This window comes from Orycteropus afer, unplaced genomic scaffold (assembly GCF_000298275.1).
Source record: "Orycteropus afer afer isolate SDZICR_OR568_19922 unplaced genomic scaffold, OryAfe1.0 scaffold00442, whole genome shotgun sequence".
Classification (NCBI taxonomy): domain Eukaryota; kingdom Metazoa; phylum Chordata; class Mammalia; order Tubulidentata; family Orycteropodidae; genus Orycteropus; species Orycteropus afer.
Genome location: NW_006922029.1, coordinates 1,047,896 through 1,069,347, shown reverse-complemented (window position 1 = coordinate 1,069,347; position 21,452 = coordinate 1,047,896). Strand labels below are relative to the sequence as shown.

At 50.0% G+C, this 21,452-nt stretch overlaps 1 protein-coding gene across 1 annotated transcript in view; it reads right to left on the bottom strand.

Moving 5' to 3' along the window:
- TRIO (trio Rho guanine nucleotide exchange factor) overlaps window positions 1–21,452 on the bottom strand; it is a 335,211-nt gene that overhangs the window by 17,061 nt on the left and 296,698 nt on the right. The window contains exons 38-48 of the mRNA XM_007954197.2: window positions 18,297–18,445; window positions 16,906–16,972; window positions 15,659–15,762; window positions 13,086–13,155; window positions 10,124–10,213; window positions 9,459–9,551; window positions 8,671–8,721; window positions 8,362–8,439; window positions 7,212–7,403; window positions 4,789–4,966; window positions 1,227–2,029 (exon numbers count right to left, since the gene is read on the bottom strand). Of these exons, the coding sequence (XP_007952388.2) occupies window positions 1,227–2,029; window positions 4,789–4,966; window positions 7,212–7,403; window positions 8,362–8,439; window positions 8,671–8,721; window positions 9,459–9,551; window positions 10,124–10,213; window positions 13,086–13,155; window positions 15,659–15,762; window positions 16,906–16,972; window positions 18,297–18,445 (1,875 nt within the window). The remainder of the gene's footprint in view (window positions 1–1,226; window positions 2,030–4,788; window positions 4,967–7,211; window positions 7,404–8,361; window positions 8,440–8,670; window positions 8,722–9,458; window positions 9,552–10,123; window positions 10,214–13,085; window positions 13,156–15,658; window positions 15,763–16,905; window positions 16,973–18,296; window positions 18,446–21,452) is intronic.

The following is a 21,452-nucleotide window of genomic DNA, read 5'->3' as shown; positions in this document are numbered from 1 at the left end:
ACCACTGGGTAACAGCCCCTGAAGAGGGGCCTGCCTGAACACTGACCTTTGAAGCTGAGACTCGGGTACAAATCAATGTATCAAGACCCATTAGTATAAAGACTGAGTTTAACAAAAATACCTAACAAAAAGGAGGAGGAAAGGACGAGAGCCAATCAACCCAACAAGGCATTCATAAAGTCCAGAAGAAAGGGAAGTACATGCAAAAGCCAGGGTTTTTTTCTTATATATATATATATATATATAAAGAGAAACACAGAAAGAAACGTATTAAAAATTTATAAAGAGCTCAAACACACACTCCTTAGAATGGCTCTACTCACTCATGCATGCCTTTAGGAAAGTGTCATGGGCCAGGCTGCCTGCTGTGGAGGGAACAGCCGGCTAGGACAGTGAGGAAGCCATGAAATGAGGAAAACCCGCCACAGCAGCCCTCAGGCTTCAGAACCCAACGCAAGCAACAGGAAAAGGGAGGGCCTAGATGCCCCGTGCCCCCTCTGCTGAGGTGGGCGAGGGCCCCGCACTGCGCCCCCTGCTGGATGGCAGAGCCGCTGCACATCCAGGCCCTGGGGTTGGCTGGAACTGGCCTCGCCAGACACGCTCCCAGTGTCTCTCAGAGTGGAGCCCGGCTGGAGAACTTTCCCACCGCATCAGTTCCTCCCCCCTTTTGGTCGGCTTAGCGTGCTCTGAGCTGCTGTTGGAAGTTTTTCTGAGGGTTTTTTTTTCAGCAGATGAGTCAAGAATGCTGCAAAGATAATTTAAGGCATAATAGAGCAAAACCCAGTGATGAGCAGAGTTTAAAGTGAACAGACTCCAGTTAGAACGGGGGTGCAGAGCAAGGAGAACGGCCCCTCCAAAACCTGGGTGCAGGAAAGCAGGGCTGGAAGAAGGAAGTCCCAGGGCGGCTGCTGGCCGGGACGCTGACAGACTCACAGGTGGCACAGTCGGAGGTTAGAGACCAGCTTTGTCTTGTTAAGGAGACACATACAAGCAAGGAGAGCGTTAGTGGAAGTCGGCTGTGTCCGCTCGCGTCCGCCTGGCCCGCGGCTCACGCGCACCCGCACATACACAGCAACACAGAGTCTGTGTGGTCAGTGAAGGAGGCCGCAGAGTCGATTACCGCAGGGCAGCCGCAGAGCCAGGAGTTAGTAGAGGACGGACGGCGACACGGGAGGTTTAGAAGAGCCGCCTGCAGGTGGGCAGGCCGGGCTCCGCGGCGGGCTTACCCCGTTGCTCTGGGTGGACTGCACGGACTGCTCGCTGGCCGAGGAGCACGTGCTCATACGGTCCGTGTCCTTGCTGGGGGCCGCGTGGCGCTGTGCCTGCCGCTGCAGGGAGTCACTGTCCCCCGGGAAGGTGAAGGAGCCGGGCCGGCTGGCGGGGGAGGCCGGGGTGGAACTCCAGAAGGAAGCGCCCTTCTGCAGGGGGCTGCTGGGAGGGAAAGGCTCCTTGCCGAAGGGGGAGGGGAACGTGCTGGAGAGTGGCGAGTTCAGGGGCGAGGTGGCCCCAGGCCGGGGCTTCGCCAGGGGCAGGGCGCCCAGGCTGCCTCTCGGGCGGCTGTCCTCCGGGGGGCTCCGTGCCTCCTTGGCATTCCCGTGGGCGGACTTCCTGGGGCTCTCCATCACCTTCATCTTGGGGATCGGCTCCGCTTCCCCCTCGGGGCCCTCACAGGCCCCACTGGGAGGGGGCCGGCTCGGCTGGCTGGGCGCAGCCTCCGCGGCAGGGCTGCTGCTGGGAGGAGGCAGAGAGGGGCCGTGAGTGGGCGTACCTGCCATCTTGTCTGCCTCGGCCTGGCCCGAGGCAGCAGAGGAGACCAGCACTGGGGAGTGGTGTCGGACGGGCTGGGGGATCCGGGACGGTCTGCTCCTGCTCGCGCTGGGCATCCCGCTGCAGCTGCCAGGGCCCCCGCTGTGGTTGCTGCTGCTGCCGCCGCTGCTGCCGGGGCCGCCGCTGCCGCCCCCCCCACCGCCGCTGCCGCCCCCGCCGCTCCCGCTGTGGTTCCGCTGGTATTCGATGGGTGACGTCAAGGCTGCAAGAAAGCAAGACACAGCAGGAAAGGTTCAGCCAGGGCTCCGGAGAAAGAGCCCCCCAGGCAAAGGCGAGAGGCCATCCTGCAATCAAAAGGCCTTGCGGTCCCATAATGCAGACATGGGACAGTCCACACAGTAGGTTGTCACGGTCTGCAAACACATGGACCGCGGAGACAGCAGAGGTGCCCCACGCAGCAAAGGAGGAAAAGGTGACAACTTCAGCACCACTGCCTGAGCACAGAGAAAATGATGTGGTGGGCGGGGCAATGGGTGTGGCGGAGCGGCAGGAGACCGCCAGTGATGTAGGCAGAGTGAATGGGGACCAGGGTTCGCGAGGCTCTCATTCCCTTCTGCTCCCCTCTCCATGGAAGTGAGCTGTGTGGCAGGACACCACTTGCTAACAGGACGACAGGGCCCTGGGGGTTCTGCAGGGCTGTCAAGGCAGATCCCATGAAGACCCTGCCAGCGCCGGGTCATCCCCCGCCCCCATGGTGTGAAAAGCTGACCCCATTTCCTCCAGGTCTTTACACCAGAAGCAGTGAAAGCAGAGAAGAAACTGGCAGAGAGGGGAGTGGCCCCTTGGTTTTACAGACTGCCTCTGCTTGATGGGCAGAACGAAGGTGACAAGGAAGTGAAAGACAAGGACCCTTGCTGCCCATGAAGCCCTGAACCAGTGATTCAGTTTTGCTGCTTAATCCTCTGCAGGAGAAATGGGACGTGTGCCAAGTAACATACAAGGCAGCACCGATACCAATTCTTCCAACCTTCTCCTGAGCCCTGCCCAGGAGCCCTGGTACCAGCGGGAGAGCAGCTGAGTCCAGCGTCTCCGCCCGCTGCAGGAAGGGGGAGAAAAGACGGGCGGTCATAGCTGTGCTCCCAGCGCAGCAAGTCATTCAAATGGTGGAATCCATATTACAGGGATCACTTGCTTCTCCAAAGTCTGCTTTACGCCACTTCTCTTTTACCAAAGACCTATGTTAGTACCTGTTTTTGTTAACTGAAAGAAATCTAAAGAGGAATTTTGCTTTTACTAAAAAGGCAAAAAGAGAAGCTGGCATTTGGCAGTTTGTTTTGCAGAGGGTCTGTACAGAGCTGGCAGGCGCCCAGCAGTGACTCTGTGTCAAGCCCTCCTCCAGCTTTGTCCCGCACCTGTGAACCCTGGAGTTAGTGCTGTTTTAGCTTTGATTTGTCATTTGGTATGATCTGCTAGGTCATTTTTTGGGTCTAAGAATGTTCAAAAATTTTTCCTGTATCAACTAGTGGTTAACTGCTTCTTTGCTTGACTCCACTTTGGCTTATGAAATGACAAGAATGCTTTGCTCCCGGACAGTGGGGGCAGCCTGTGTTTCTACGAGCTAGAATGGGTAGGTGTCCCAGTAAATTTGAACTTCATGGTCTGATCATGCTTCTGTGACTTGGGCGGCAGTTAATTCTTCTCCTTTTTTAAAAAAGAAAATGCTAAAGTTTCAGTATTTCCCAATAGTTATAAAGCTTCTATTTTCCGACAGTTCCATGCTTGGTAAGGAGGCTAGGTGGTGCCGGTGGTCTGTGATTGCTGCACTGAAAGGCTGAGGGTCGGAACCCACCCAGCAGCTCCCTGGAAGAAGGGCTGGCAACCTGCTTCCATAAAGATGACAGCCAAGAAGAGCCCAGGGAGCAGTCCTGCTCTGCAGCACACGGGGTTGCCATGAGCTGCGGGCCCACCTTGACGGCAGCTGACAGCCGCTGCAGTGACCACAGTCTATGCTGGGTGTAAGTGGCCAACAGGTTGGTCTTTAATGCCAGAAGTTAAGGACAGAAAATTCCCGGAATCTGCATTCAGAACATCCTCTATGCTCAGCCCCTGCCCCGACAGGCATCCCAGTCTAACTGCAGATGGAGGAAAACATCACTCTGGCAATCTGAAGCCAACACCCAGGCAGCTGATCACCATTTGGCCAAAAATGCCTCGTGACCTTGTTTTTTTGGCTGGTTCTACATTCTCAAGGTACGGAGGTAGTTATGTTGGGACAAAAAACAGAGACATCCTATGGGGCCGGGGTGCAGAAACAGGATGTGGAAAAGGACAAGGACATGATCCAATGAATGTTCAGGGTGTGACTGGAGTCTCAGAGCTAGTCAGTGACGACCAAGTTGAAACCAGAGTCAAGGGCAGCCTTGGTGGTAGACAAACAAGCCGTGAGGTCACAGGTAGTGAGGCAGCCTGAGCTCAGCACGGCCACTCCTTCTGCTGAGGCGACATCTCTCCCAGGTTCCTTCCCAGTTCCTCCATAAGCGGTCTGTGGTGGAGTCAGGAAGACGTCTTCATGGGGAGTGAGGCGGGGCTCGCAGTGTGAATGAACACATATTCCAAGGGCCCTGGTGAAGGCCTCCAAGGCCTGCACCCATTCCATCTCCTGCCCTATGCTGTCGACAAGCACTACAGATCGAATGCCCTAGATGGTGAGGGGCACAATGGGGCGGGGTGGTGGAGAGGGACACCTGCCTGGGAGCCAGGCGGCCTGCTTTGAATGCTCATCTGAGTCTGGGTGAGCGACGGTGCACTCTGGACCTCAGCTTCCTCACTTGTAAGATGGGAACAGTAACAGTTCTTGCCACACATGATGGCTGTGAAGGTTAAATGAGGTACAGTTCACACAGTGCTCAGAACACTGATACACTCTAAGTGCTCAACGAGCCCTGTCATTATTATTGGATGTAACTGGAGGAGAAGAGAAAGGCAAACACAAGGAAGACAATGCACACGCAGACATGTTACCATTCAAAAAGTTGCGCTGGTTCTCCAAAATCTGGTTGATTTCATGGATCCATGTTTGCCGCACGCTGGGACTGGACGAATGCAAGGTAAAGGTCTCCACCACGTCACCCGTCCTCGATGTCAGGGCAAATTTACAGGGGTCGTTTTCCACATTCTCCTCCAGGCAAAGGCAGCTCACCTGAAAAACATCACAGAACCCTGATGGCCACTGTCAAGGGCAAATAAAAGTTTGTCTACTCTCAAACAGGAAGCCTGCAACCATGGGCAAACCCAAGACCACCACTCTCAGACCCCAAACAAGCACTTCTGGGTTGAGCTACCATTTTTACTGTCTCTAATATTAAAAACAAAACAAAACAAAAAACACCCACAAACCAAACTCACTGCCCTCAAGTTGGATCCGACATACAACGACCCCTCCTTGGGTTTCCGAGGCAGTATCACTACAGAAGTAGACTGCATGACCTTCCTTCAGAGGAGTGCCTGGTGGGTTTGACCCACCAGCCTTCTGGTTGGCAGTCAAGTGCCCATGCTGCCTCAAATGATTAAGTGCATGGCTTCTAACCAGAAGGCTGGTCATTCAAATCCACCCAGAGATACCATGGATGAAAGTCTTCTAAAAGAGCACGGCCACTGAGACCCCGTGAAACACAGCTGTGCTCTGAGATACATGGAGTCACCACACGTCGGAATCGACTCACTGCAATTGTTTTTTTAAAACATGGGGATTTCACCAGTAGTTGAACTAGTAACTTAAAACAATGAACCAGAGATGTGGGCTTGGGCTACCTGTTTTCAAATATCTGCAAGATGCCCCAGTCTTAGCCCTTCCCTTCTCCAGGAATCAAATGACACCATTTAAAAACTCTTAAATAGTGCCATGTTACACGGCTATCTGTGACATCATGATTAAGTACGTCACTTGACAGACAAAGAAGAACATGCACAATGATGTAAGGAAGGGACTGGTGGAGGCGGTGGCCACATGCTTTCTGCCCAGGGGACTGTGCCCAGAACTGGGTGAATGTTCCAGCGATGGGCATGTGGGGCGGAAGCCTGACAAGGCCTTGAACGGCCACGGTGACTGGAGGGTAGAGGTAGAAGAGGAGGGTGGTCTGAAACAAGAGCCTGCAGCCCGCTGTCAGCTGTGGAAACTGCTGGCCCACGAGCCTCCTCAGTCTGGAGGCTGAGCCATGGAAACCCACCCAGGTTCAGCCCCAGGGGGCTGCTGCAAGGTTCACCGGAACCACGTGGGGAACCAGGTGAAGAGGAGACATGTCTGTGCTCCGTGAAGCCTATGGGCCTGGCAGCTTAGGCCAGGAGGCCCCCACAACTGCAGGGGCGGGAAGCTGAGGCCCAGGAGCAGCATGCCTCTCCCAGGGCCCGTCTGCTGGGCTCAGGCCTCCTCTTCTGCTGCCAGTCCCACTCTCGGTTTGTCTCCTTGACAAGCATCAGGGCCACTCGCAATTCTCAGTTGGAAACGACTCAAAGGCAGCAGATAGGTCCCTGGGAGGTGCAAACAATTCGGGCCTGGCCGTGCTACTGACTGAAAGGCCAGCAGTCTGAACCCACCCAGCGACACCCCGGAAGAAAATGCCTGGCGACCTACTTCAGTCAGGGCCCAGCTTCTGAGAACCGTACGGCGCACAGCTCTATGCTGACAGACGCGGGGCCGCCGGAGTCGGAGTCGACTCGACTCAACAGGGATGGGATTGTTTTGCTCATTTACTTGTCCTTCCCCTTTGCCAAGGCAGAGAGTGAACTGTTTGGCCCACCCTCAGCCTCTGAGGCACAAGAAACCGTGCTGGATGGATGGCAAGAGAACATGACATTCGTGACTTTTTCTGGTCACACAGCACAAACATGAGCCTCCATGTTTAACCTTACGTGGTCCCAGAGAGGACCGAGCCCAGAGAGCCCCCACGAAGAGGAATTTCCGTCCAGCTCCAAATGAACGGCCGCAGTCACAGAGGGAGAATCCCTGCCTCCATGCAGGAGACCAGCATTCCGTTCCCACCAATCCACCTCACGCCCAGCCACCACCTGTCAGTGAGCGCCGTGATGCAGAACTAGGAAGAAAGGTCCGCTGGTCTGCCTGTGAAAGTCAGCCAGCAAGAACCTACGGCTCACAACGGTCTGATCTGCAGCCACTCACGGGGACGGTCTGGGACCGGGCAATGTATCATTCCGTTGTGTACAGGGTCGCCCTCAGTCAAAGGCCGACTGGACAGCAGAGAACAACATCACACAGAGATGGGCAATGAGGTGAAGGGAGTGCTGGGCTGAATGTGAAGGTCCTGTAACGCATCAGGAAATTCTCCAGACACCCAGGAACGAAGGGGCGACACATCGCTGTGAAAGCCGGCAGCTCATCGGCGTGTGGGACAGGATCAGGACGTGAGAAGCATGTGGACGTGCGTTACCTTGATGCTGTTCTTAAACAGGAACCCTGGCATGGAGAAGCCTTTCTTCTTGTCGAGCGGCTCGCTGAATATGACCATCTGCTCGAAGAGGAACACCCGCCTCTCCCTGCACCGAGGCAGGAGGCCCGCGTCCCGGTCCGTGACCAGGAACGTGTCCTGCAGGAGCAATTTGCCCTGGGCCACAATCTTCCCCTGTAACAAGGAGATGGGGTTCAGATATCTGCAGCTCGGCTCCTTGGGCTTCCTCCCACAGAGCAACAGATCTTTCCTCTGGTAATTTATAGAACCTGACCAACAAAGAAACCAACCCTTTCTTTTACTGTAGTGAGTTCTTTGCCCCAAAGAGAAGGATTATCTGCCTCCCTGCCGACCTCTGTACAGAGCATTGGCCTCATTCACAACCAAAGCCTGAGGCTGGGATCTCAGTGTCTGATCCACACTAGTCCCCAGCCCATCAGCATCGGCATCACCTGGTGGGGACCAGTTAGACACGCACAAGAACCTGTCCCAACGCTCCCGGTGATTCTGCTGTTGCTTTGCTTTCAGTCAGGGCCCAGCTGCTGAGAGCCGTACAGTGCACAGCTCTGTGCTGACCGACACAGGGCACCAAAGCCCTACCCCTGCTTCTCTAGCGAAACAGCAGGCAAGAAAAACGAAACTCTCCCATCTCCTTACTCAAAGCTCTGAGTATCTCTGGGGTACCGAGCAGGTGGTACGCAACGTGAGTAACCTGGCATTGCACACGAGTTTGTTAGCCTAACGGGAAATACAGTGGCCTTCCAGTTAGGCTTGGAAGGATACAGACGGTTCAGGGTCTTTCTGCCACCCACTCTATCCGTAGCTAATGAGGTTCTAAGTGCCAGGGGAGGAAACTTAGCTCCTACAACAGGTGAGGGGCCCAAGACGCTAACACAGCCCTGGTTTGCCTATGCAGTGAAGGCCTGGGCTCAGAGGCAGCACAGCTCGCCAAACAGCAAATCAAAGGCCCAGAAAAGAAGCTGAGAGGACATTATCAACAGGCTGAAGAGAAGCGGGAGGAAAGCAAGCCAAGCAGAAAGATCGGTTTTCTCCATGTGGGGATGAGGGACCAAAGACCAAAGGAGGTGACGGGAGGCGAAGGAGCAGTCTGACAGAACAGTCTCTGCATTACATCAAATCCTTGCAGCCGTCCTACATTCATCATGTCGTTGCACCGCTTGGGGACGACGCACATGACTTCCACAGCTCTCTGTGGGGCAGAAAGCAGAGTCCTGGTTCAGCGCAGTAACCCCAAGACAGCTTGATGCCCCACTGTCTCCCTCCCCTGCCTCCCATGCAGGGGCCCACGGCCACCACTAGGCAGTGCTAGGACGACACTCCCTCACAGGGAGTGGCTGCCTGTCTCTGACACACGTGGGTCTAGAGGGGCTGGGAGGTGCCAGGTGGGAGACCGGGAGGTGCAGCAGGGAGGGCTCAGTACCTCTAGTTCAGACGTATCCAGGCTAGCTTTTTTAGAATACTTGAGGAAGTCCTGCAAGGGAAATGGTGAGAAGGAGGAAGGCGACAGTGATGACAACAGTAGTGAGCGTCCCTGCTGACCATCCCGAGGGCCAGGCACCGGGCCAAGCCTACTGGCCCTACTTTCTCTTTCCATTCTCCCAGAAACGCAATGCAAAGATTCTCCCACATGGATTTCAAGCTGTGGTAGAGCAAGCTAGACCAAATCTATCCACATGGGCAACAGGTCCTGTTTCACACCTGGACAAACTCTTGTATTTCTCTCTCAGTTCACGTCCTAATTTTCCCATGACAGAATCTCAGTACATTTAACAGTCACCTTTTATTATGGAAAAATGTGTGAATTTGCCTTGTGCTTAAGAATTTAAACAAAATGGGAGATGTGGACAAGGCAGAGATTAAAGTTACTATTTTATGAAGATACCAAGAAAATCAGAAAATATTTAAGGTCAAAGAAAGTTGTCTCAAAGAAAGGTATTAGTTTTCAGAGGTGGAAGGAAAAACATTTACTTTTATAGACATTCTGACTCAGAACTTGATGTATGTGAAAATGGAGAAAATTGCATCAAAGGTGTTATATTAAAATTTTTACTAATTTATCTTGTAACATTTAAAAAGGAAAAATGACAAGACTGTGTTGTTGTATTTTTCCCAAAAGGCCTCTCCTGGTCCTGCCAAACCCTCCCTGCCTGCTGTCAGCTCATCCTCTTGCACGGACATGAGACACCAGCACCCACGTCTCACACTTACCTTCAGTAACAGCTGATATTTCATAATTCTCTGCACTGGTTTTATTAGCAAATCTGTGAGTTGCAACCTGTGGCCAAGGCGTTGCTTTAAGTCCTGTGGTTTTTGAGGGGGGAAAAAAAGATGTGAAGTTTTGTTTTCTACAGGTTTTCTTTTTAATCCATGTGATTGCTGGAAAGGCTAATTACAACGTCATGAACCAAGTCACAGGAAGAAGCCATCCTTCTGCACCATATCAACCGGCATGAGAGGGTTTCCCAGGACGCCAGTCCCACACCTGAGCCTCGCAGGTGTTCTCCAAACCAGCTGTCAGTGCTTCTGGAAAGGCCTTCTTTTCCGCCTCCATTATAAACATGTACTTGTATTTCATTCTCAGAAGAGATGAACTGCTCAGACCAAGGACTACGCTGAATGAGCCAGGCGTGCTACAGGAAACTGATTACAGTGACCCCAGCCTTCAGAACACTACAGGGCACCACCACAGACTGCAGTCCCACTCTCACTGCTCTGGCTCACAGGCAGGACAGAGGCACCCAGGGCTCCTGTCACTGAGGCTGACTGATGCCCTGGGGAAAGCTTTCCCACCTGGGAACCAAATGAAACAATTTCTGGAAAACCAGTGTGAGAAAAGATTCAGAGATACGTTCCACTTCTGGCGTGGCTCTTACCTCAAAAAAGGTATCGATGTATTCTGAGACAATGTGCTCAGACTTTGGCTTATTTTGACAATATACTATGTACATGTGCAGCCTTCTCTCCTAGAATACAACAGGCAAACAACAGGTGGGTTAGCAACGACAGGGCCAGCAGGACACAGGAACACGTTCACGATTCAGCCCATTAACGAGGTCATTTTCTTAAAGCAGTTACATGACCACAGTCAGGGCTCTGCTGCGTGACACTGGAACGGCTTTTTGTCATCACTACACAGGGGCATCAACCCCCTCGCTTCACAGTCAATACCAGGGGCAGCAAAAGAACACATCCCTAACCATCACGGGAAGAATTATTCCCACCCGTCCCAAGCTGCTAACAGCCCTAACAAGCCTGGCTGTTTTCAGTGGGAGCGACGAGAACAGAACACCAAACAGTGGCTGTGTCAAGCTGGCTCTGGCTTGTGGTGGCCCCATGTGCAGAGCAGATCCGGGTTTCCAATGGGTTTCCACAGGGGTTCCGATGCCGTGCCCTTTCAGAAGTGGGTCGCAGGTCTGTCTTTTGAGGTACCTCAGGATTGGTTTGAACCACCAACCTTACTGTCAGAGTGAGTGTTGAACTGTTTGTGCCACCCGGGGACAAAAGAAAACAAGTAGACGGTGAGCTAACTGATGCTGAAAGGGTCATCTACAGACCCCTGGGGATTCCCAAAGGAGCTCTGGCGGCACAGTGATTAAGGCCTTAGGCTTTTAAGCAAAAGGTTAGTAGTCCCAACCCACCAGCCGCTCTGTGGGAGAAAGTGGTGGCAGTGTGTTTACATAAAGATTTGCAGCCTTGGAAACCTATGGGGCAGTTCTACTGTGTCCTATAGGGTTGCTGTGAGTCAGAATTGACTCCATGGCAGTGGTTTGGGTTTGGAGATTCCCAAAGCCCTTCCAGGGGATCCTAGCGGGCAAAATTATTTCAAAATAAGACTAAGTTGCCTTGAGACTTTCTCACTGTGCTGGCACTGGCAACTGCCAACCAACAGTGGGTGGGGCTGCTGGCACCACCATGCTCAGAATCAAAGTCAGCTTCACTGAAGAGTTCCCTGACCAAGGAACAGAAATGAACCATTTCAGGAAATCTCAACCAGTGCATACGCAGCTTTTGAACATTCGTGGGTCAAAACGGGATGCCTGCCCACCCTTCCCTGCAGGCGACAGCTGTCTCAAGGGAAAGCAGTCTGCAGCTGAGCTGTGAGTCAGCCAAAGGCTGTTCCTGGAGAGCACCACACAGACTGGTGAGCACGTGCCCCGTGGTTCACACCTGGGTAGCTGGTAGGTATCTTCTTGAACATGAATAAAACAAGCTGTCACTTCAAGGTAAGTAAGTGGCAGTGTTTGTCACAATGTCAATTTGAGCTTTCAAGCAAAAAGTTAGAATTCTGGAAAATGTGTATCTGCCACTGTGAACCTGGCATCTTTCCAGTATATAAAGACTTCTCTGATGAAACGGGTGGGGAGCTTGTGAGGCCGTGTACTGGAATGTGCCGGCTTCTGGAAGGCCTGCCTAACCAGTATTGTTTCCAGTGACCAATGCATGATGGTACAAAACCAAGTCTAAGGGAGTTTAAGGCAACGGCAGGGAGAACTTGACTAAGTTTTCAGACTCTATGCTGCAATGAATTCTAAGAAATCATCACTTTAAAAAAAAGAAAAAAAAGATCACTTGTTGAGTTCTGCTGTGGTATGAAGAAAATACATCTATTCTTATCTGAAAAGATCATTAAAACAGAGGCATACCTTATTTTATTGCGCTTGACAGATACTGCATTTTGTTTTGTTTTCAAAACAAATTGAATGTTTGTAGCAACCCTGCACGGAGCAAGTCCAGCGAGGCCGTTTTTCTAACAGCATGTGTTCACTTTGTGTCTCTGTGTCACATTCTGGTAATTCTCTCAAGATTTCAAACTTTCCCATAATGCTACTGCATGCTGAGTAAGCTATCCTAACCCCACCCCCCAAAAAACCCCATTGCCATCCAGTGGATTCTGACTCATAGCGACCATCAGTGGGTTTCTAGGCTGTCAATTTTTACAGAAGTAGATTGCCTCATCTTCTTCCAGTGGAGCAGCTGGTGGGCTTGAACTGCCAACCTCCTGGTTAGCAGACAAATGCCTTACCTACTATGCCACCAGAGCTCCTTCCCAGGCTACAGCACAGTGTAAACATACGCACTGGGAAACAAAAAATTAGCATGACTCGCTTTATCGTGGTATGTGCTTTTTAACAGCGGTCTGGAACCAAACCTGCAGTATCTCCGAGTGCCTGCACACCTCCCTTTCCAACTACCTATCTGTGTGAGGCTGGATTTTCTTTATGTACTTCGACCAGAATGACAGATCGCAGCAGAACTGAGAGGCAGCTATTAAAAACAGCTGTCTCCTACTAAGTCAGGCATGAAAGAGAACATTAAAAAGACAAAAACTCTTACCTCTATTTGTTTTCAAACTTAGTGATCAAAAAAAATCATTAATATTAACATATTTGTTTTAGATAAATCCATGTTTGTGGCTATTATGATAAACCTACTGCACACAAGGAGGGGTCGCTATGAGTCGGGGACGACTTGATGGCACACAACAACAACAACAACAACAACTGCACACATAGTCACATCTGCCCCAAATGACTGTTGGCCCACAGACCTCCCCACAAATCCCAGGTTCAGGCTTCCCTTTGGTACCCTCTGGCCAACCTGTATGGATGTTACCTGAATATCCCCCTGGGGCCAGGTGACCAGGAGAGCAGGTAATTTACACACAGAAAAGCTAGAGGGCATTTTAGTTCTAACCCACTGACACCATATATATCGTCTCAACACGGGCTCCTTCATCAGCTCCAAGGGCGTCTCCTTGAGCCTCACAGACCAGTGACTAGAGGTGACAGTACCCGGACAGAACACCAACGGCGCTGCTGCTGCAGCTGCACTTACGTGCTTCACAAAGAGGGACCCTAGTTTTTCTGGGTCTTCAAGGCACTTCTCCAACTCTCCTAAAAAAAAGCTGGAAACAACGGAGAAGATATTAGAACCATTTCCAACTGGCCTTCCAATTTCAGATTGACATTTGCATTTGAACAATACTGTTTTGATGTAACTGGGACGCATAAAGCATATACTTAACAAATATAATGAACACAGAAAATATCTTGTTAGAACACTACCTCCCAAGTCTCGAAACAAGAGACAAAAGACAAGGTGGTGTTAGAGCAAGCTTTCGCTGGCAACCTTGGCTTCCTTTGGACAAGAAACATTCTCCTCCTGTGTTTTTCAAGTGCTAAAATACCTGGCTGAGAACTGACTAAAAGATAAATGCTTCAAGGCAGCAGTGGGCCATCTTGTTTCTGAAAACCTGTCCATTTAACCTGAATTCTGTGATAATTTTTAAGGGGCTCAAATTGGATAATAATAGATACAGACTGCTGAATGTTCTGTTCTGGCTTTATGTTTCCTCTAATACTATGACAATCAATTTCTAGGTCACAAATAATAGGTCCCTTTCAGATTAAAACTGGATAAAAAGGTAATCACAAGTAACAAAATAAAAGTAGAAAACCCAAAAAAAAACAAACCTACTGCCATCAAGTCAATTCTGACTCACAGAAACGCTGCAGGACAGAGTAGAACTGCCCCATAGGGTTTCCATGCTGTATATCTTTACAGAAGCAGACAGCCTCAGAATTCTCTTGCGGAGTGCCTGCTGAGTTTGAACCACTGATTCTGTGGTTAGCATTTGAATGCTTTAACCACTATGCCACGAGCTGCTTAGCAGTAATAAAACGGCTCTTCCTGGCTATTGTCGTTTTTAGCTGTATAATCACTTTAATTATCACAGAAACCAAAAACCAAACTCATGCCATTGAATCGTTTCTGACTCAGAGTGACCCCCGCTGGGTTTCTGAGGCTGTAAATCTTTACGGAAGTAAATCACCTTGTCTTCCTTGTGTGGAGCGGCTGGTGGGTTTAAACTGCTGACCTTCCGGTTAGCAGTCAAGTGTCTTATCCACTACGCCACCAGAGCTCCTAACTAGCACATATGTATGTTTATAATTCTGTTTGGTATTTTATTAGCCTGCAAACTAATCAATGGTGCATTTCCTAGCACGTGGGCTTCACCTTCTGTAGCTCTGCAAACACTGTGGGATGGGTGGGGCCCGTCACTGAAGGCAGCTTCTGTCTAGTCACCCCACAGGCCTCTGCCCCGTCTCCCCTCCTTGTCGTAGCCTTAAAAATCAGCCACGTTGTTGTTGTTACGTGCCATCGAGTCGGACCTGACTCACAGCGACCCCTCCTTGGGTTTCTGAGGCAGTATCACTACGGAAGTAGATTGCCCAACCTTCCTCCTGAGGAGTGGCTGGTGGGTTTGAACCGCCAGCCTTCCGGTTAGCAGTCAAGTGCTTTAGGCACAATGCCACCAGAGCTCCTAAAATCAGCCATAGCAGGACACTAAATATCAGCACAAAACGCCACTTTTCAAATTGGTTTCCCTGCAGACTCTGGGGACATCTCCAGCCTGTAGACCAGAACGCTAGTTCTGAAGCTGCCCATCGCCTGTTTACGAATCCCACTGAGTTGGACAGCACACCTTGCTGCTGTTGCCATGAGGGGACTGAGACTCAGATGAGCCGGGTGTACACAGCACAACTGCTCCGTCGGGTTTCCAAGGCTGTGATTTGAAGCCAATTGCCAGGCCCCTGGGTGGGTTCAAACCGCCAACCTCCTGGCGAGTGGTAGACTACTGAATTGCCTCCCAAGTGCTGAGACATTACAGGGGACATGAAAATAAAGAGTTTATACGTGGGCTCAAGGGTTCTACGCTGCACTAGGAGAGATAAGCCAAGTACAGAAAAATAATAAAGCAAAACACTCTTTAATACATGCCATGATAACATCTCCTATCTGTGGAGTATTTCATAGCTTAAAATGAAGTGCAAGTCATCATGGCAGGATGGGACGTGTGATGACAAACTGGCAGATGTTCAGACACAGCCCCACATCAGTCTTTTTCTTGATGAGGACGGCGTGGGCAACGCATGGGGACACTCGGACCATTCACCGGAAGAAACCCTATCTCCGTTCCTCATCCCTCTAATGGTAACTCATGCTTCAGCAATGGTGGCTGGAATTCTACTGTTGACAGAATCACAGATCCAGGCTTTACTCAATATACCTATCACTCTTTACAGTGGCTGGCACTGTGCCCCGCCCCGGGCGGGCGGAGAATGGGGGCACAGAGAGGGAAGCCACCAGCGCCAGGTCAGGCAGGACCAGGCTGAGGCCTCTCTACATGAGGCAGCACCAAGGGGAGGCTCTCCATCCCATGCCACAGAGGGCTCCTACCAAACAGCCCACTCCACCACCATTTCCTCTGTAGCAGCACCTGGAGGCAGCTACACGGGGAGTCAACGGCATGAACCAGTCAGCACGCTTTGCCAGCGCCTGACATGACGCAGTCTGGCGAGTGCCTGCGCCGTGCGCACCGCTAAGCATACTGTGTATGTACGTACTCTCTGTGCCAGTCGTAAATCTGATGGATGTTGCCAAACACAATCTTGTCTTTTCCTTTCATGTCATCAGGAACACCATCCTCCTTCATGAGTGCCATGTAGCCCTGTAAAGGGACAGTCACTGAGTTACTTCATTGTATGCAGTTTAATAGTCCAAGGAGAAAGCAGTCACTCACAGTGTCTTGTTACCAGTTCTTTTGTTTCAAAATAGACAGAAATTCCACAGGGAAGGGTCCTCTGTGGCACCTGAAGGAACTGCCACACCCAATGCTGTGATTTCCTCTCCCTGAGCTGTTTATCATCCATAGATCAGAACTCGAAGGAACTGAACAAGTTTAACTAAATTAAATGGTTTCTTTTTTCCCATTCAGATTACTTAAATAAGCTGTTAAATAAGAATTTAACTTTTCAAAATAAATTGAAGTTTTAACAATGACTGATTAAGTAATTTGCTAAAATGCGGTTTTAACTTCTATTGAACTCAAATGGAACTTGACTTGTATAAGAACCTCTTAGGAGTCACGTTACTTATTTTAAAGTTAACAAGGACTGAAGATAAATCAGGCATGTTAATCTGTGTTACACAATCAGTGATACTGGCCAATACTTTGAATGGAATGTACACCTAGAAATGGTTGTACTGAACTTATTTTCAAAGCCAAAAGAATGATGACATTTTACATGACACAAACAGCTTTCAACGAGTTGTGCTCACTGACATGGGTACAATTTGAACTTAAAGGCAGGGGTGAGCCTCGGGAGGGCTTCCATCCAGTACCAAAGGCAGTGCCTTTTCCCTGGCTCCAGGTCAGTCTAAGTGGCAACAGGTTCGTTCTGAACAAAACTCTAAACAAGTGACCTGGTGCCACCCAGGCCATCCTCTGAAGACGGTGGCTCAGGATGGACGGGAGTCACAGCGGGGCCTCATTGGGTCTTTTCAGCCTAAAGTTTTCGCTGGGATGGAACCTGCTTGATGAAGCTGTTAAAGGCAAGAGTGTGACAGAATACATACAACAGCTGGCCATCAGGATTTAAAAACTTAACAGACGCGTTAACAGAACACAAGTGGTTAAGATGACAAGCTAACATTACTTCTCAGAAATGCCTTATTGGCTGTTTATATTATTTTGCTCAAAAATGTCTTTAAAGCTTTCAAGATGGTATCAGTGTTCAATTGTCTCAAACACCAGCGCTCTGGACAGCTCTTGGGGATGTTATAAGGTTATTAAATGCCTGAAAATACATACCTCAACCACGTAGCCAAGGTCCCGTACGTAGTCACGCTCTGTCTCCACTAATTCTTGCAAAACGTAGCTGGAGAGAGAGAAAACGGTGTTTACAGCCTGCACTTTCCTCTGTGTGCTTCCTTCTGTCAGGACACACCTGTGTCAGGGCTGCTGATTAACACACCAGACCACTGCAACTGGGCCTGCATTCCTCGTGTGCCCCCTTCAATTTCCTGGGCCAGTGGGTGACCCATGAGCCGTGAAGCCATCAGACGCTCAGATACACACACCAGTGAGGTCAGGGGCATTTGCCCTGCCAGCTCAGGCCCATCATCACACAGATGCAAACACAACGGGAGGCCTAACTTTATCATAAAGGCAGGATGTTAAAGGAAGTGTTTATTTATTTATAGAAAATACTAGGTTAGCCATTTTAAGCTCCAGGGGAGACAGAAGCAAGCCTTTTATGTCAGATGTTTAAATAAGCCCTGGGTCTGGTCACATCACTTAGAAGTGTTTAGTTCCATAAGGTTCAGTGACCAACCACATCAGCCCAGTCAGCCATTAGAAAACAACTACTTATCAGTACAGCAAACAACTCAACTGGCCTGAAAAGCCTGCTTGGCTGATTTAGTCACTAGACACAGATTGAGCACCTACTATGTGCCTAGCGACAATGTTTTGTTAAATGCCATTCAGCTGTTTCTGACTGACAGTGACCCCAGTAGACAGAGTGGAACTGTCCCATAGGGTTTCCTTAGCTGCAATCTTAATGGGAGCAGATCCCCATGTCTTTCTCCCTCAGAGCTGCTGGGTGGGTTAGAACTGACAACCTTTCGGTTAGCGGCCGAGCACTGAAGTGTTGTGCCATCAGGGCTCCTTAGTGTCATTCTAGCACTGTGGATACAGCACTGAACAAAACAAAGCCCCATCCTCACCACCTGCCAACAGGCTCTCTCCTCTCCGGGGCAGCGTCAGCCCGCCTCACGGTTTCAGGACAGGTGCTTTACTGGGAATGACGAACACAACCACTAAGGTGTGTCTGAAGATGTTCAAGCTTTCGGGACCATGTCTAATTTTACGTTGCCTTCCTTTTCTTTGCCAGGTACACACACCATAGAAAGCGTAGCATTTTCTCACCAGCAGTGATAGATCTATGCTTGTTCAGAAATATAGTATTGCTTACAAATAAAATAACAGAAACTGCAGCCGTATCTTACTGAGCTCTGGGGAAGTCTCGAGTGCTTCACAAACACACATGCACACGCCTCCACGAACACACAAATGTGTGTACACGTTACTCAGCAGGAGACCATGGTGCCAATCAGAGAGGAATCCCAATCCCACCCTCGAAGGTGACAGAGCTAGGAGGACACGCGCCAAACCCAACAATGGTAACGTTTCTGTCTTACTGGCGTCTCTTTAAAGAGCTGGACTTCCGCTCTTCCATCTCATCCATGGGCGAGGAGGAGGAGAGAAGAGAGTTGTCAGAGGGGTTGAAGGAGGGGCTGCTGCTGTCTCCCTGGTCCACGAGAAGGGAGCTGGGACGGTCCTCCAGTGCCTGGACAGGAAGAAGGCCATCAGCCCTGCTCACTGCCCACTGCCCCAAACAGGACAGAAATCAAGTACAGAAAACATAGAGGCAATGGTCTTACATCATGAAATCCATGCTTGAGAAGTTACATAGTATATGATCAAATGTGTACACACACAGCCCACAATTAAAAAAAAAAATCAAGTAAGAGGCTCGGATAAAGAGGGAGTGTTTCAATGAAAAGGGTAATGAATTTATACACATTAATGTGTTCTGTTCTGTCATCCCAAATGACTGTAAAGAACAACTTGGTTACACCAGTCCACTGTACTCGTTCCTGGATATAATTTGCAGTTTAAAATCACATACTTCAAACCGAGTAACTTTCTTTTCAGTTACATTCCTGCCACGTGAAAGTGTGAGCATTTTGGAGGTGTGTGGCACCCCCTCCATCAGGTCAGCTTCCCGGGGTACACGGTGCCAACGTGCCCTGTTGGTGGGCTACACAGCAACACCGGCAGTCTACACTTAGTTCAAACACGTTTGGTTTCTTCCCCAGCGATCAATGAGGTCATGGGTACTCCATGAAGCCCACGTCAGAGTTCGATACACACAGGCCCCCAGCTAAGACTCATCCCCACCTCATGGTCCTTGCAGCATCCTTGTCTCCCTTCCACGGGCAGAAGTTGTCATGCTTGGACCTATCTCTTCTCCAAAACTCTCTCTCCCCATTGGGCTTCTGTCTCTGCAGGCAACTGTCTTCACTGTTGTACCCTCTGCAGGTATCCAATAAACCTCTCCGTGGACTGAGGATGGGCAGCGGTCAGTGACTGACCACTTTCTGTTTCTTTCCTGGACTCACAAAGCTCCCAAGGGTAGTGGTTTATGATTCTTTTAACATTTTCACAGCACAGCTGTACACACAGTAACAATCAAAAGGTACCTACTGATTGAAATGGGAAAATGCGGCTTTTCTTCGCACAAAAATCACAATACAAACTGAAGTCCAGTTAATACTTCATTTCAAATTCAAACCTCAAACTTAAGTCCACTAAACAGTTCACGTTGCTGGTATGTCCCGTCAAGTCAGTTCTGACCCCTAGTGACCTCATGACCAACGGAACGGAACATTGCCTGGTCCTGCACTGTCCTCAGTCCTTGCTGTGCTTGAGCCCCAGTGACACCCACTAAGTCTCCATCTCATTGAGGATATTCTTCTTTTTCACTGATCCTCTACAAGCTCTGGTGGCACAGCGCCTAAGGCATCTGACTGCTAACCAGAAGACTGGCGGTTCAAACCCACCAGCCACTCCGTGGAAGGAAGACTGGGCAATCTACTTCTGTAAAGATTTATTGCCTCGGAAACCCAAAGGGGTTCGCTTTGAGTCAGAATCTACTTGATGGCAGTGAGGCTTTTTTTTTGGGTGTGTTTTCTGTGATACTTCACAGCAAATTCGAAACCCAAACACCAGCCCTATTTTCTCCCTACCAGCAAGGGACTGACTCTGCCTTTATGACGAAGCAACTCCATCTTGCTGAGCAATTCCCAAAGAGCTGTAACGCGCACTGCCCACTGCTCTTACCAGCACATTAAGTGGAAAAACAGAGCGTGATTCAAAAACAGCCCATTTAAAATAAACAGGCATTGATGTTTACTGGAAGCAAATCTTTCTGTAAGCAGCGGGGTCTGAGCTGTACTGTCAGACCACTGGGTCGGTGACAGGGGAACCGTCTGGGAACAGGCAGGGAGAATGCTCTGTGCTACAGTCTGTCTAGACTTGCAGGGGAACAGCTGAAGTTCATTAAATTCTATTCACTTAAAGAGCATGAAAAAGCAAAAGGAAAAGAAAGGCTCTAGGCCCTCCCCTGACACAGAGGAGAGCCCAAGGAGGTAAAGATTCACTGGTGTTCGCACAGACCCATCAGCTACAACTGATGCAACGGCAGTTTCATCCTGAAGGACCTCGGTGGGACTGGGCTACCTGGACCAAGATGGGCAGCCAGAGGGTGTGGACGCCCTGAAGAGGAGGTGGTCATGATAGGCTTGTCATGTTTATGATGTTTGCTGCCTTGTGTGTGAGTGAAAGGCCACCTCCAGGGCAAAGCTAACAGAGTCAGAATTATTGGGACTTTACAGTTTTGGATGAATTATCCATGAAAACTCTGAGTTTGGTTGTTTCTAGTGAGTAGGTTCTGGGTAACTTTCTCTGTTTCTTATATGAAACGATGACTGCATAGATACTCTCTCTCTCCTAAGGCTGTCAGTGCTGTTGCTAGCTGTCGCTGACTCAGACCCCGACACGTGGCAATCTCATACACAATGAAACGAACCGCAATGCTGCCTGGCCCCTACGGGCCCCGTGATTGGCTGCGCTCCTCGGGGTTTCCGTCGGCCGATTTTCAGAAACGGATCGCCAGCCTTCCTCCCTGATCTGCTTCACGCTGGAAGCTCTGCTGAAACCTGTCCGGCATCATAGCAACACACACGCCTCTGCGGACAGATGGAGGCTGTGTTTGGATAAATTAGTATTTTCTTAGGAAACTGCCCATTCCACCTTAAGTTTTAAGTGTACTTTCAGAGTTAAGCAAAGTAAGGACTCATGATTGTTGAATTTCCTCAGTTTATTCCCCCCTTATAATTTATAATTTTGTGAGTTTGTGTTTTGTTTTTTCCCTCTGAACAATTCCATTTGTATCATAGTTCCATTTTCAAACTATCTTCATGCATTTTTGGAGACAGTTGCATTCTTACTAATTACATATTCCAATTATTTGACTGCTAACCAGAAGGGTGGCGGTTCAAATCGACCAGCAACTCCTCGGAAGGAAGACTGGGCGATCTACTTCCGTGGAGATACTGCCTCAGAAACCCAAGGAGGGGCCGCTATGAGTCGGGACCAACTCCACGGCAGTGAGTAGGCCACAAAGGCCACTACTCATCTGTCAGTGTGTCTGTCATACTGTGGTGGCTTGTGTGTTGCTGTGAGGCTGGAGGCTACTTGGTTCCTTGGTCAACACGCATGGAAGCAGCAGT